The following is a 16,388-nucleotide window of genomic DNA, read 5'->3' as shown; positions in this document are numbered from 1 at the left end:
GAATTGATCAACTAGACATGACTTACATAAAAAAGCGGGTATCCTCTTAGTGATAATAAATTGGAAATGAGAATGAATGTAATTTAATTTAAAAAAAATATGAGAAACATAACCTAGTTACAAATTTAGACTATCCTTAATTTTAAACTAGTTATATAGACTTTTCAAATTTCGCTCTAATAAGAATGGTTCATATTTATAGTTATGTTCTTCATTTTATATGGTTTAAAAGAGTTTAATTATTTTTAACAAAAATAAATATATATTTTTTTTAAATAGAATCAAATATTTAAAACAACATATTAGAAAAAGTATTCAATTAGATATATATATATTTTTTAGTAAGAATTAGTTATATAGAGCCAGCCTCATCTTCTTCGTCGGAATCTGCAACTCCCATTTCGTCTTCCCCTGAAATGGAACTATCTCTCTCTAGAACACTCTTATTTTCCACCTCTTCAATACGCCACTCTTCTCATCAGCTTCAATCTCGGAGTTACTCTCGTCTCTTTTCTCTTTCCCTCCCTTTTCTCACTAAAATAAATGTCAACCCCTCAATTTCTACACGTTTCGCTGTCCGTAGCTCCGACTCTATCACAGCTAAACCTTCGTCGGAGCTCAGAAAGAACCGTGGCGGCGATAAATCAGAACAGGACACCAAGCTGCGAGCTCTGCGTGAGCTTTTCTTGAAGCCCAATATTGGAATAGACGCTTATATAATTCCTTCTCAAGATGCTCATCAGGTACTTTTTGACTGACTAATTTCTAATTCTGTGATATCGATGCATCGAATATCGAGGGTATGATTCAAGAAAAGATATTGAATTTGTTCAGTACTCATCATTTTGATTTTGTTACATCAGAACATATTGCAATTCATATAAATAATATGAAGATAGTTTTAGTCTAATGAACTAATGTTGTTGAGAAAGTATTTAAGATTATTTTAAGTTTGATTAATTTTCAAGGTTAAAACTATCTTTTGGATGATCTTACTAGATTACCTACCAGGTTGAGTCATGTATAGTTTACACAATAAGTCAGATTCTATAGCTTAATTTGAGCTTAGTTTAAATACCAAACTGATAATAAGTAACACTTATGAAATGAACTTAATTCAAAAAGCGCAGTCATAAGCATGCTGCTGACAATTGTTAAATGTTTACTCTATCTATTCACAGAGTGAGTTCATTGCCGAATGTTACATGAGAAGGACTTATATATCAGGATTCACTGGTAGTGCTGGTACTGCTGTTGTCACCAAGGATATGGCAGCTCTTTGGACGGATGGGCGCTATTTTCTTCAGGTTTGAGGACAATATAACTGCATAAATGGTACTTTTGGCAAAGGCAATGCCTGATTTTGTTTTTGGATGATGGATTATCTCTACATATATATGATCAGGCTGAAAAGCAACTTACTTCAAGTTGGGCACTTATGCGGGCTGGAAATTTTGGTGTGCCTACAACTAGTGAATGGCTGAATGATGTTTTGGCTCCTGGTGGAAGAATTGGTATTGATCCTGTGAGTAATACTTTCAGAATGTGCTTATCCATGCAATCATAACTCGAATATCCTATGTCTACTTTAATTATTGTACGAAACATGAGAAAGTCTTGAAAAATACCTTGATTGAAGTGGGGGTAGCAGGGTCATGAATTTGTTTTTTTGGTGACCGGGTTTATTCCCCGAGGGAGAGTCATGAGATGTTCTGCTAACCTGTCCAAGGGAAAACCCTGGTCTAAAAGGAAAATAGACATAGCTGTCAGAAGACGCTCTATATTTGAAGAAATTGAGGTATACCTTGATTGAAGTGGGTATCATGAGATGTTGTGATAACCTGTCGAAGGGAAAACCCTGGTCTAAAAGAAAAACAAACATAGAGACATAAATGTTGGAAGATACTCTATTTCTTTTGTTCTTCCGTATATATTGCTTACAAGGGTGGTATGCCAGTGTCTCATACCGATGATAAATACCTCTTTTGATTGAATTTTCAGTATATATTTTTTCATGTTGATCATAATCCGAAAATATCTTCATTAGTTGCCAAAAACCATAATAATCTAAAAAATAATTTGTTTCATGATCTAGAAAACAATTTGTATACTAAATGAAGCAACACAAATTACACTATAATTTTGATCACATATGAGAATATAATCAATAATCTGAATCATGTTCCAAAAAAAAATCACTTTCAATTTTTTGGAGATTTTCCAACATGATTGTGTTTGTAATACAAGTTTCCAAATAGGCTTTTGTTGTTCACTCCCTTTCAAGTTTTGTGCGAACCTCAAAGTAAATCTTATGCAACACCTTTTTTTATTAGAATATGTGTTACATGTATTGCAATCATGTCTCCACTGATGCCACCGCCTTCTCTTGTTTTGGTGAAGAGAGCAGTTTCTGTTTTCTTCAGATGCTGCTGAGGAATTGAAGGAGGCCATATCTAAGAAAAACCACCAGTTAGTATATTTATATGACATTAATCTTGTTGATGAAATATGGAAAGACTCAAGGCCAAAGCCACCAAATAATCCAGTGAGAATACATGACCCAAAATATGCTGGTGTTGATATCGCAACAAAATTATCTTTCCTGAGATCTGAACTCCAAGATGCCGATTCTTCCGCAATAGTTGTCACAATGCTTGATGAAATAGCATGGCTTCTGAACTTGGTAATTCTCTATCTAAAACTTATGTGTTGTCTTCCTATTCCATTCACCAACAGGCAATAACCTTTTACTCTCTTTTTCTGCAGCGAGGAAATGATGTTCGTCATTCACCTGTTATGTACGCATACTTGATTGTCGAGCTTGATGGAGCAAAACTATTTGTTGACAATTCTAAAATAAATTCAGAAGTAATGGATTATTTGAAAAGTGCAGGAATTCAGTTGAAAGCATATGAATCTATTATTGTTGAAGTAGAAAGGTGAGATTGCTATCTGGAAGCTTGGGCACTTTCTTCCCCTGATCAGAATGTAACTATTTTAGGTCTGATCACACAAAATTGGTATGGGTAGCAGAGTCACATTGATATCAAATTCAGATTAGACTTTGCATGCTAATTTGTGTAGGACAGACTATTTGGAAACACTTGTTATTTTTGTTTCTTTATCTGGATCCTGTTTACATTTGGAAACTAAATTTAGTCAGAGACTGTCCAGATACACAAACGTAAATAATAAGTGTTTCCAAATGGGGAAGTACATTATGCAAGGGCTTTTGAAGTACCTAGCTCAATATTGGCAGCTGAATTATTGTTGAAAACACACAAGTTTCTAATGCGTGTTCCAGAAAAGAGATGAGAAAAAACTTCTTGAATCTTTAATAACAATTCCACATCCCTAAATGGATTACAATCCTACTTAGATAGGGAATTACATAACCACTTATATCTAATTAACATAACTACCCTTAACTACTTTTAACTGCCTATAACTACCAACTAAACAATAATATTGTAACAGTTTATTATCTAAAGATGCAAATGACAGTAGAAGTTTGTTTCATCTACTACATGTATTTGCTATTGCATAATAGTTATATGTCCAAAGTACATAAATGTTGATACAACATAATTTTTTTTTATCAGTTTAGCAGCAAAAGGTGCTCAAGTTTGGTTGGATACATCATCAGTCAATGCTGCTATTGTGAACACGTACAGAACTGCCTGTGACAGATATTTTGAGAGAGCTGGAAGTAAAATAAAAAATAGTACCGCGTCTTTTGCTGAATCCAGTAGCCAATCCATGGGTCCTTTTGGTATTTATAGGACATCACCCATCCCTTTGGCGAAGGCTGTGAAGAATCATGGCGAGTTAGAAGGAATGCGGCATTCACACCTTAGGTAAACAAGGACCTCCTATCAAACTACTGTTCTTGGTTTGACATGTTTGTACATAACAAAGCTTTGAGCAATAATGTTATTAAACATCAACTGATTTTGCATCTTGAAGTGTGATTAGTCTAGAATTTACATTATCATTCACATTGATTATGTATTATTTTTATGCTATTTTGTCATGCTGTCATAGTCACGTCTGTTTGAATAGGGTGCATGTCCTTTTTTTTTCTTTTATAATCCATCACGTTATATTACATCAATGATTTTGCACCACAAATTACACCCCTTTTATCGCATCAACCATTTTGCATCATAAACTAAAATGAATTGGTCCATTCTTTTTTTACATTTTCCAAACAGAACCTGAGGTTGATATAATTAATTAAGGTTTGATTAAATGTAATTTGCAAAACTTATTTATCGGTAACACAGTTTATTTATAGTTAGAGATAGTTAGTTTATTAGTTAGTATTATAGTTAATATGTTAGTTAGTTCGTTGGTTAGTTGGTTAGAATAGTAGTATAAATATAAGACAATGTAATCAATTGAGATAATGAATAATATGATGAATAATGTTTGTAGTTTTTCTCTCTCATCAGTTCTCTAAGCGTCTCATCTCCATCCTCCAAGATTCTCACCTAATTCTTGAGTTGATCTTCATCTATCTTCCCATCCCTTTCTTCTGAAATCCAATCATAGTACATAACAAGAACCCCAACATAGTCACCAGAAAAAACATTGTTCTTGTCTTTCTTTGTCTTTCAAATAATAAATGTATAGCCCTTGGAAAATCACTTTTTCCAGTTTCAAACTGGAGTAAATTTACTATTAATGGGTTCAATGATGTGTACAAATTCTTCTAACTACAAACTGGGGAATGTTAGATAAAATAACATTCTCCGTGCTCGCAGTTCCTATCTGCGCCCTCTAGCAATCAATAAAATTTATGATTTGATTAAATTCTTAGGATTTGATTTAATTTAGATTACCTTGCTTATCTTTACGTAGCACATAAAGATACACGTCTTGTCATTGTAATTAATAACTATGAATGAAACTTTCTATGTATTTTTCTACACGGTATTAAATCTCTACTTCTACGATTAAGGATTTTTCGCTAGCCTCTGCCAGTGGCAGACAATATCGGTAGTGAAAAGTCATGTTAATCACATTTCTGTCCAACAATTCTGGCCTCGTGACTATTTTGTTACTTGTGTTCATAGTTTCATCATGTTTTCCCACTCTTACCAATTTTTGATTTGGCTGTTAGATTCATTCATCCCATTAGGAGTTTCTTATTTTATCAACTTAGTCACAATTCTATCAATTTACTCCAATTTCTAGTTCGTTCAGTTTTACCCCTTGTTGAGGATTTTCATATGTTTCTTCTGGTTGTGTCTGGTTTCATTTATTTCTTAGTGTTGGTAGGCAATGATTAGTGCACTCACTAATGATTTTGAGTCAGCTGATAGTTTTTTCTTATTTATTGCATTGGCTGTGTCATTCTTTGGTTTCAAGAGAGATTGGTGAAGGTTGTTAATGTTAATGCTACTGTTGCAAATTTAATTTGTTCTCAGATCTTTACTAACTAGGATTTAACAAACAATGTTGAATTATGGATAAAAACAGTATTTACTTAAACATGGGATTTTACTATATTGCAAATATTTGATTTATGCTGCTGCTGCCTTATGTTTTTCTTTCCATAGTGACAAAATTTACACACTTGACCTTGCACATGGGAATAAAGACTTCAACCACTAGACTAACTCTTTGGCTCTATATTACCTAATGCTTATCTTTTTGTAGCTATAAATACATGTGTTGCCGTTGTATAAGTTTCTTTTTTTTTTAATGGGAATTCATCTTATTAACTAGAAGTTTATTGTTTTTTTTTTTGCATATTGTTATTCAATATATGATATATTGGACCTATTTGCTTTCACGTTTTTAGGAGGATCCGGTAAAGCTCGAATTAGATTAAAACTGATAACCTAGTTATAGAGTGAAAGATACCTTGATTTAGAGTAGAGAATAGAAAAAAATGGAGGGTGAGAATGAGATTCACAATTGCAATCTGCAATAGAGGGTATTAGGTGAGTGAGGCAAGAGATTAACGATTAAGAAGAAGAAGAAGATAGAAAATAAAGACAGTAGTTGACCTTGAGAGATTTTTGGAAAAATGTATAGTGTGCTTCTGCATATCAGATTCTTTTTCTTATATACTGTCATAACCAATTTCCAGCCAAATATTTTGCTGATCAGACTTTTTGGCTAACTGCCTTATTAACATTTATTTATTATGCTGATTGAAATATAACTGCCGACCTTGGTTACATCTATCCGTCAGCTTATTATAGGGTTAGGAAACCTAACCCTAATGATCCCTTATAACATTAGCCTCTCCTTCAACGTTTGTTCGACCACGAACAACACAATTAAAAGGGGAAGCTGATTTATTTCCAAGCAACCCAATTCTTGAAATTTGAATTCTAGCCAAGATTCATCTTCCCATGTAGCTTCATCATCCGATTAATTAGACCAACAAACTAAATATTGACTCATGCTGCTTCCATTCTTCCAAACAACTTTTCATACTAAATAGCAATTGGAACAACTGTTGACTGAGTTTGTAGAGATGGAACATGTGGTATAGTCACTGCATTTCCTACTTTCATTTTGAGTTATGACACCTGAATCACATTATGCATCTTACCTGTAGGAGTATCCAATTTATAAGCCACTTGTCCCCTCGCTCGCTCTGTAATTGGTAAAGGTCCATAGAACTTCGGGCTAAGTTTATGAGTCTTTCCTCTGCTTGACGCATGTAGATAAGGTTACAGTTTAACGAACACCCAATCACCCACTGCCAGAACGCAGTCCACTCATATCTTGTCTGCGTGCTGCTCATTCGTTGTTGGCTCTGTGAAGATGAAATCGCAACGATTTAAGTGCTTCCTCTCTGGCCGATAGACTTCTATCAACTGCTTCTACTCTGGAGTCACTCGATAGCCTATGAAAACAATTATAAAACTGTGCATTAGGTAGTTCTTCAAACCATAATATGTACATGCATCTCATCCATGATTTATGTCATAATTTTTTCTGATGGTTTCTCGAACCGCAATTTGGACTTGGTGCTGAGTATACTTGAGAAATGAGATCAAACGCCAACATCATATCATCAAGGCCCAAAACATTTTCAAATATCTCTTCAAATTCAGGTTCTCCCAAGTCAACCCGATAATGATCATCATTTTCAACGTAGGTTGCCTTCGTATTCTCTTGGTCATCGTACATTAGGGGGACTTGCAAATGAATAAACAAAGAACTTGAATTATCGTAAATTTCTTTATCAAAATTGCAATTGTCGTGTTTTGTATCATGAGTATGTGGTCTCCATTTCTTCTTCATAACAAAAATCATCGAGAGGAGGCTCGTCTTCCACTTTAGAACAATCGCCACCAAAAGGGTTTTCGTCTTTGTTTGAAGTCGAATGTGTCAATAGGAAAGACAGTCATTGTGCCTTATCTTCTACAATATCATGTTGCTTGTCATATTCCAATAACTCGTCAGATTTTATTATCAATTTTTGATGATTGTTTTCTCATTTTTGCCTTGTTATTTCATTCTCGGTCTTCTGTTTCTGCCTTTTAGTTTCATCAGCGATCCTTCATGATTTTAATAATTCAATTATTTGTCGACCTTATTCCGTGATCGACTCGCACGATTCTGCCTGCACCTTCTTTTGTTTATGTTGTGGATTTTCCATTGCACCTCGTCTTCTTCGAGCGTACCATTAATCCAAAAAAATCTTCTGCATCATAAATCAAATTTTCGACATCTTTGATATCTTCTCCAAAGAATTTGGAAAAAAAACATTTTCAAATCAAACTCCATCTCGTTAAGTTTCAATTCTGTTAAGCTAAAATATATCAAACAATTAATAAGCAGTAAATTGATATTCAGTAGTCTATCACTTTCAAACCCTTCTGTTCATCAAGGGTTTGCTCCTTTGTGTGGTTTATGACTGATTTATTAAGCTGTCATTTCTCTCTACAAACATTGTTCAACATCACGTCAATTAGCAAAATCTAATTAACCATTGAACAGATTTCATCCCAACAACACAACAGCTTTTTCTAGACTTCAACTCCACCCATCCCAATTTAGGTTATCTAACTTTGCAATCAAGATAGTCGTTCTGTATTAGAAAATTATTGCAAACCTGGAGATATCTAACTTTGGCCAGAAAGAAGAAGTGATTGTTGCTCACGCTGTCGTCACTACTCGATTTCAGAAGGAGACCACTATCGCTCGTCTGCTCACACTTCCAAAGGAGAAGAAATTACTGTGCCGCCAGGTTATTTAACTTCACGGCTCTCAATGAGAATTGCCGCTATCGCAAATCGGATTCGCTAAACCTACTTCTTTTCCACCCACTTTCGTCTTCTTCACTACTTCTCTTCTAATCGGAATGTGCCTGGATTCTGTTGCGAATGTCGTTCAGTTCGCTGTTTATACATGTTTCAACCATTGTTGCCAAGAACGATGCTCTGATACCAATGATATAGCTTGAATTAGATTTAAACTGATAACCTAGTTATAGAGTGAAAGATACTTTGATTTAGAGTAGAGAATAAAATATAATAGAGGTTGAGAATGAGATTCACAATGCAGATGGAATTGTTGGGAGTTAGTCCAATCTAAAACAGGTGCTTGAAAATGCATGAAAACATAAATCTTCAAACTTGCTTTTTCCCTACATTTTCTGATAGTAAGTTACTAATGTCTGTCTTTCTTTGCATGCCATACTACTTGAGTTTTTTTTCCTATTACTACACCTGTTTTGTTTTTATGCCTGTGGATTATTTTCATTTCTACTCCATCCTTGTCCATTTGGGATCCATGGGAATGTTTAAATCATGCTAACTTACAGAGATGCTGCTGCTTTGGCACAATTTTGGAATTGGCTGGAGGAGGAGATTCAGAAGAACGCTGTGCTAACAGAGGTAGCTGTATCAGACAAACTTCTTGACTTTCGGTCAAAGCAAGATGGTTTCATCGATACAAGTTTCGATACCATAAGTGGTGTGTTGGAACTTTTTTGTCTTCATACTATGTTTGGATTCATCTCTAGTTCCAATGTCAAAGACTTGCTAGAGAGGCATAGACATCCATCTATGCTCATGCAATAAAAACTTGTTGACTCATTCTGTATAATTTTGCAGGATCTGGTGCAAATGGTGCTATTATACATTACAAGCCAGAACCACACACTTGTAGCATTGTGGATCCAGCAAAACTCTTCCTGTTAGATAGTGGGGCTCAGTATATTGATGGGACTACTGATGTAACTCGAACGGTGCATTTTGGTGAACCCACTGCACGAGAAAAAGAATGTTTCACTAGAGTCTTGCAGGTACCTTTGTCAAGATTATTTAATAAGTTAAAAAAATTGATAGAATATTAAAATAAAGAGAGAAAAAATACACTAAAAAAACGTAAATCTATATAAATATAAAGGGCAAAACGTCTTTTATTTCTTTATACTACGTTCTTATACCTATTAGTTCGTACCAAACACAAAGTTTTACAACTTATACAACATATACCCTAAACCAAACCAAACAATGATAACTTATACCTCTTATACCCCCAGTTAAACCTCCTACCAAAAGCATCATATTTTACTATCCTAATACACACATCGGATTGTTGGGATATAAGAACGCAGTATCCAATTTCTGGGACAAATAGATTGGACGGGGATCAGGAATCACCATCACTGATGAGTGGAACTCCATTCCTCTCATCATGTTGTGGACGATCCAGAAAGGTATTAATAAAAGAACCGTCTGAGGGAAAAACTATGGTATTAAGAGAATCAAAGGTTTTCTACACCATGCGATTGCATCAATTCAGATAAGAGGTGCTTGCTCGAGATGGATTTTTATGATCTTATCAGCATCTAATCTTTTTATGTTTTGTTTTTGTTTTTGTTTTTCATTCCTCTTTTCTAAAAAGTTAGGACCTTAAAAAATACACATATCAGTATATAAACCTATTTGTGTTTTTTTTTCATGGTACTCAATTTAGTCTTTTATGCTAAATTATCATATTAGAATCAATAGAATTGTGCAAAATACCAGGCCAAATATGTAGATGATTGCTTATAAATACCAGCTTGTTGTTAATGGGTGCATCAAAACTTTACATTGACATCTGCAAACAAATTTCCATCCATTGTTTGATTTGATAGTTCTAATTAATTGATCCTTCAATTTTTTTGATGCAATTGTTCTTGCTTAGAAGTTATATCTATCCTTGTTTCTTAACATGAGAATTGGTTTGGATCTGCATTGCAGGGTCATATAGCTCTTGATGAGGCAGTATTTCCCGAAAATACCCCTGGCTTTGTCTTAGATGCTTTTGCACGGTCTTCTCTTTGGAAGATCGGACTTGATTATCGCCACGGTATATGTCCTTTTTTGTTCTATGATGTTATATAAAAGTGAATGAATGCATGATTGAGGTAACATTAAGAATATAAAACCTTTTAATTGCATCCTTCTCCATATGTATAGGAACCGGACATGGCGTTGGAGCAGCTTTGAATGTCCATGAAGGCCCTCAAAGTATAAGCTTTCGGTTTGGAAACATGACGCCTTTACAGAAAGGCATGATAGTTAGCAATGAACCTGGCTACTATGAGGACCATGCATTTGGAATTCGTATTGAGGTATTTTGTCTTTTGCCCCACTGCTAGGCCTAGTTTGATGATAAGGGTTATTTGGATTTACCCTTCTCTCATCATCTTTCAAATCGTCAACTAAAATACTGAAATACCCTTTCTTTAGTTTTACAACCTTTTAAAATATTAAAGTCAAAGGATAGTCATTAATCCAAATACCTTAGTATTTTGGATTTATGTTTTTTGTAAAAGGTCCATCATACAATGAGAATTTTTTGTTTAAATGCAACATTTAAAGCATGACATGAAAAACAAGTGGAAAAAAGAGGAAGAAACTGACAATCAAAAGAAAAATACAAAATACATGGACCTGGATGGACCTATGAAAAAAAACAGAAAAATATCTTACCGGAAGCTTTTCCAACATAACTATCAGATTACCAACAGAGTCAGCTAGATGACCAATGTGCACCTCAGCCAAGGTCATAAGTATAACATTATGAATGAAACACGTAATGCACATACCATCGGTGAAAGTTCTCCAGTTACGATCGAGTCATATAAGCCACCAAAAAAACAATATCCCATTGCTTCTTCAGACTCATCATACTACCAGCCCCAATCCATGCATCCCAGCAGATACCTATAGTAATTGCCAAAATAATCTGATTATTTTTATAAAACAAACCAAGATCAAATAAGTTCTTAGTTAGAACAAACAGTTGCATAGGTTGATGAACCATGTTACAAATATTTTCCTTAATCGTCACCAAATTTGGAAAGTTGCATTTTCCCCAAAATTTTGGCCATATCTCAATTTTGCTAGATAATTGCAAAAATTGTAGTTAAAAGTTGTTTTTTTCTCCACTTCGGAAGAGATCACAGTTCATTAAAATAATCGGAGTCATATTTGATGTTTTCTCTTACAGAATCTTCTCCATGTGAAAGAGGCTAACACACCAAATCATTTTGGTGGAATTACCTATCTGGGATTTGAAAAGCTGACATATGTTCCTATACAGGTACTAAATCCATATCACTTAACATATTTCTTTGTGAACTTGAAGTTATTTTTAAAGAAATGGAATCCAATGCTTTTCCATTTATGTCTCTAGCACCAAAATTTGATCCATATACATTTGTGCTAAATATTTTACCGCCAATGGTTTTGTATTTACCACGCAGACGAAGTTGATCAACTTTAATTTGCTCACGAATACGGAGATTAATTGGCTGAATAACTATCACTCTGACGTTTGGGAGAAGGTAACTTCTATTTGAGAAACTATTCTTAAGCCATAAGCCTTATATCTTTTGGACTCCTACCTTCAAGTTTGTTGATATTTTGACCTTATTTGGAAATTAGGATTTATCAAAAAAAATAAATTAAAATGGTTGTATCTGGATCCAATTTATTTTCAGAGGATATTATTTTTCGATTGGTAAAAGAAGTATCTTTGGATTTTAATCCACAATTTTTTTTTTCTTTTTTATTTTCAATTTGTACTCATTGGACTAATTCAATCACACAAACAAGCTGGATTTTTAGTTTGATTTTGAAGGCATAAATTGCTGCAATTTGATTTATCCTCTAAATTCTTATGAATTTAAGTAACAACCTTTAAATTGGATGGCTCAAAACCATTTTCAGGTCTCACCCTTGCTCGACGGTTCAGCACGTCAGTGGCTTTGGAACAATACGAGGCCAGTTGTAAAACCTTGAATTTTTACTAGTAATGTTATAAGTGTGTCTTTAATTTTGCATATTTATACAAATTGTTGGAACTTTTTTTTTTCATTCAGGGTTACATTTATTGCTGAAATTATATAGTATCAAATATGTGTATTGTTCACTGTAAAAATGATGTAACATTTATTCCCTTTTTATGAATACATAGTTAGTTTTCTTTTTGATATTTTTTTTTTGTGTTTTTTGAAAATATCTATTTTAATTGAAAATAAAATGCAAGAATATTTTTTCGATACATGTTAGATGAGGAGGGGTGGAATGATGAAAATAAAAATAAAAATAATACAACTCAAAATGTTAGATGTCACTAATATTTTTTCCTAATAGAAGTAAGTAAAAACTGAAACTTTTAAATGAGGTAGTTTTTTCTGTGGAAGGTTTTATGATTCTTGTTTTTATAAGATAAGAGAGATATGTTTTCAATTATTACCGGTATTATTGTTCGCTGTTCAGGCGGCATGTTCCACTTGAAATTAAGAATATTCAAAGAGTCTATATACCTTTGGCATGGTCACAAATGAAAAGGATGTGCTCAATGTTTTCTTTGTTTTTCATGCAAATTTTTTATTTCTCTTTTTTCTACAAGTTTTCGAGATGGTGAAAAATTTATTTTGTAAATGATTCTTATAATGACTTTTGTAAGTAGATGATGAGTCTTTTTTTTTTTTCTGTTTAGATGAGGTCCTTTTCAAGGATCTGGTGTAGAGTTGGACTTTCTTTGTTTCAGGGTTTTCAGGTTTTAAAGTGGATATGGCAAATCTCTATATTTTTTATTTTTAGCAATTTCATCCATTCTTTATATTTTTTTTTTAGGGATTCCCCGTATAAATAAAGGCGCCTATCAAAAAGATAGCCGCCAATCCACATGGCCTACTCAACGTCAGCGATGGAGACATAAAAAATTGGTCTGCGGGCATTGTGATAAGTCATCTGTCCTACTACCGGTACCGCAACAACCTTTACCAAGTCTGAACGATTGTCGACCACCAAATCCGCTTTGTTTTATTCGGTAATTAGATTGTATTTTTCGTATTAAATTTTTATAATTTAAATAATATTCTCAACCATTGATTAGATATTTCTTTATTATGAGTAAACTAGATGATGTTATCATATATAAATATATTTTTTTCTAATAAAGATCCATTAGAATTGATTTCATTTAAAGTTTGTTGTTTACCTTATCCTCTGATTGTATGAATTTCTCGTTGTCCTTAAGGGCAAATTACCTGGCGGTCATCTAATTACTCCGATCGTTCACTTTTAACCCTCACACTAATTTTTAAAACAAATCGTCCCTTGAACTTTTAGAAAGATCACCAATAGCCATTCCGTCAATTTTTTAGTTAAACATAACAGCTTAAATTTAAAATAATATTTTCCTTAAAAAAAACTTAAAATATTTTTTTTTTATATATTATCTTTAATCATATTTTGTATATTTATATATATAATTATTAAATCGCTTATATATCCTTTCTTTCCAACCCGAGTAAGAACATTGCTTTAACAAAAGAACAGCCTTGTTGTACAGTCCAGATCTTCTGCTACCGATTCCCCTGTTCCCCTGTTGCGGACCAATCAGATTGCAGCATTATTATTTTAATAATAAATCAATCTGGGTAGGAGACGGAGGGAGGGAGATCCGGAATCCGGGTTTCATTACGGGTTCACACCAGACGCCGTTAACGGCAGCGCCTGTTAACGACATCAATTAATATAATAATCATATGATACCCAGATAAGATATCTTCGCTCAGGGCACCGTGTCAGAGGGAAGGGTGAGATGCGATGGGAGCGAAGATTTCCACGCCCGTTGCCCTGACCCTCATGTAAACCCCCCATACCCACCCATGAGAAGACCATTTGCTTTTCATGAAAATACACTTACACGTCTATGTGAAGACCAATTTTACATGGATTTTATATTTCCGTTTATTAAATATTAATTTAATGTATTAAAAATCACATGTAGCGATCTAATATTCGCTTCAATTAATTTATTCATATTTTTTTATTTTTTTTTGCTGGTAGACGCTCAGGAGCGAAGACATATTCGCTGAAATTAATTTTAATAAAAACCTCATGTAAACCCCCCAACCCACCCATGAGAAGACCGTTTGCCTGCCATGTGAATACACTTACTCGTGTATGTAAAGACCAAAATTACATGGATTTTATATTTCCGTTTATTAAATATTAATTTAATTTATTAAAAATGACATGAAGCAACCGGACAAATCTTCGCTTCAAGTACTATACTAATTAATTTTTTTTTGTTTATATCCGTTTATTAAATATTAATTCAATTACTTTAAAATGACATGCATGAAACGAACAAATATTCGCTTTAATTATTTAACTCTCATTTTTTAATTTTTTTTACGAGGAGACGATTGAAAGCGAATATTTCTTCGTTTCATATATTTTTAGCCTGACGTTCATGTAAAACCCCCTTCCCTCCCATGAGAGGACCCCTTCAATTATTTGATTTCCATATAGAATACCCATTCGCCCAGATTCAATGGAATGAATAGACGCTTTGTGAGAGAATATTTGTTCGCCTAGACCATGTTCCATGTAAAATGGATTGAATAGTCGCTTCTCGAGAGAACACTTATTCGCCCCTGGTCCATGTGTCATGTGAAATGGAATGAATAGTCGCTTTTCGAAAGAAGACATGTTCGCCCATGTTACATGAATATATATACCCCCTAATATGATTATTTTATAATCATTTCTGCCCGATTCATCTCTCTCTCTTCCTGCCTCCTTTCACAGCGATTCGCAACCGACTCCCCGTCGACCAAACTAGAAGCAACATCTTCACGTCTCCACAATGGTACGTATTCCTGAATAGTAACTTTTCATATTTAGGATTATGGAACTACTAAATTAGATTATGTTATGTGATGTCGTTGTCTCGTTAATCTTTAGGAAACCCTACTCTCAAAATGTCACCTTCAATGAAAATCCATCGTATTTAGGAAAACTTACCTAGTGTTAGGTTTTGGGATATTATTTCCATGAAACCCTAGTAAATACTAACAAAGACCATTTTTTTCATGCACGTGCAGGCAACCGCCACAGCATCCGTCCAAAACTTTGGCAAAGACTGGATTTTATGCCCAAATCAATTAACAAGTGAAGAGATAGTACTATTTTTGACATATCTCCCTTTTTTTTTCCATATTGTTTAAGTTTTCATCCTGTGCATCTGAAATATTTATGATTGTTCTTAAACAGAACTTGATGCAACAATATGCTAACACATGTGGTGCCACGGTGACAATGAGGTGGCGAGACGATGTGACCCACGTCATAGCATCCACCGATGCTAATGGTGGATGCGGTCGCACTATCAAAGTATTGAAGGCAATATTGAACGGGAGTTGAGTCCTTAACATTGATTGTGAGACTCTGTTATTCTTAACCCTTTACTCTTAAGTCAATATTCATTTTCACATATATGAAACTAAAAATACCAATTGCTTTTGTACAGGGATAAAATCATCAATCAGATTTAACTGTTACGTGGACGAGGAACCGTACGAGGTGCATCGAGATAATCATGGGACTGTGGGCGGTCCAAGAGCTGGCAGAATGCGGTATTTGAACAATGTAAGTTTTGTCTTATTCCTACTCCTCCTCCATATGATATTCAATTCTCCATGATTACTAAAAATGTTTTGTATTTTCTTTCAGCTGCCGAAACTGTTCGACAGTTACACTTTTATATTTGCAGGGGAATTCATCCCGGCTTACAAACTGGATCTTATGGGGTTTGTAATTGCTGGAGGAGGTAGAACTAAAGAAATGGAGAATCCATTTGTTGAGCCCGAGGATGACAAAACTATAGTTGTATACGACAAGTCTCGGCACAATGTTGATGAACTTGTTTAAGTATTTGAGGTAGTGAATCCTTTGACGACATATTTGGATGTATTTGGTGTTCTCACACAAGCTTGCTAGAATCCATTGCTGCTCGTGATTTGCAGCCTTTGTTTACATAGACATGTGTTGGTTGAATTTGTTACTGAATATTTGAATATTTTGCATTCTTGAATTTGTTAATGTTATATTTGATTT

The 16,388-nt window shown here is 34.1% G+C and overlaps 1 protein-coding gene across 1 annotated transcript; it reads left to right on the top strand.

Moving 5' to 3' along the window:
• The first annotated feature begins 369 nt into the window (after positions 1-369).
• Positions 370-12,399, top strand: LOC124919566 (aminopeptidase P2). The gene is made up of 13 exons (XM_047459831.1): positions 370-743; positions 1,182-1,307; positions 1,406-1,525; positions 2,408-2,683; positions 2,767-2,939; positions 3,603-3,857; positions 8,795-8,946; positions 9,087-9,277; positions 10,224-10,332; positions 10,443-10,597; positions 11,479-11,571; positions 11,735-11,815; positions 12,201-12,399. The coding sequence occupies exons 1-13, from the start codon at positions 417-419 to the stop codon at positions 12,270-12,272; spliced, it is 2,130 nt and encodes a 709-aa protein (XP_047315787.1). The 5' UTR covers positions 370-416; the 3' UTR covers positions 12,273-12,399.
• The last annotated feature ends 3,989 nt before the right edge of the window (positions 12,400-16,388 follow it).

The sequence above is a fragment of the Impatiens glandulifera genome, chromosome 1 (assembly GCF_907164915.1).
Source record: "Impatiens glandulifera chromosome 1, dImpGla2.1, whole genome shotgun sequence".
NCBI classification, from domain to species: Eukaryota; Viridiplantae; Streptophyta; class Magnoliopsida; order Ericales; family Balsaminaceae; genus Impatiens; species Impatiens glandulifera.
Note: the sequence above shows the minus strand (reverse complement) of the source record. Positions and strands in the feature narration are given on the sequence as shown.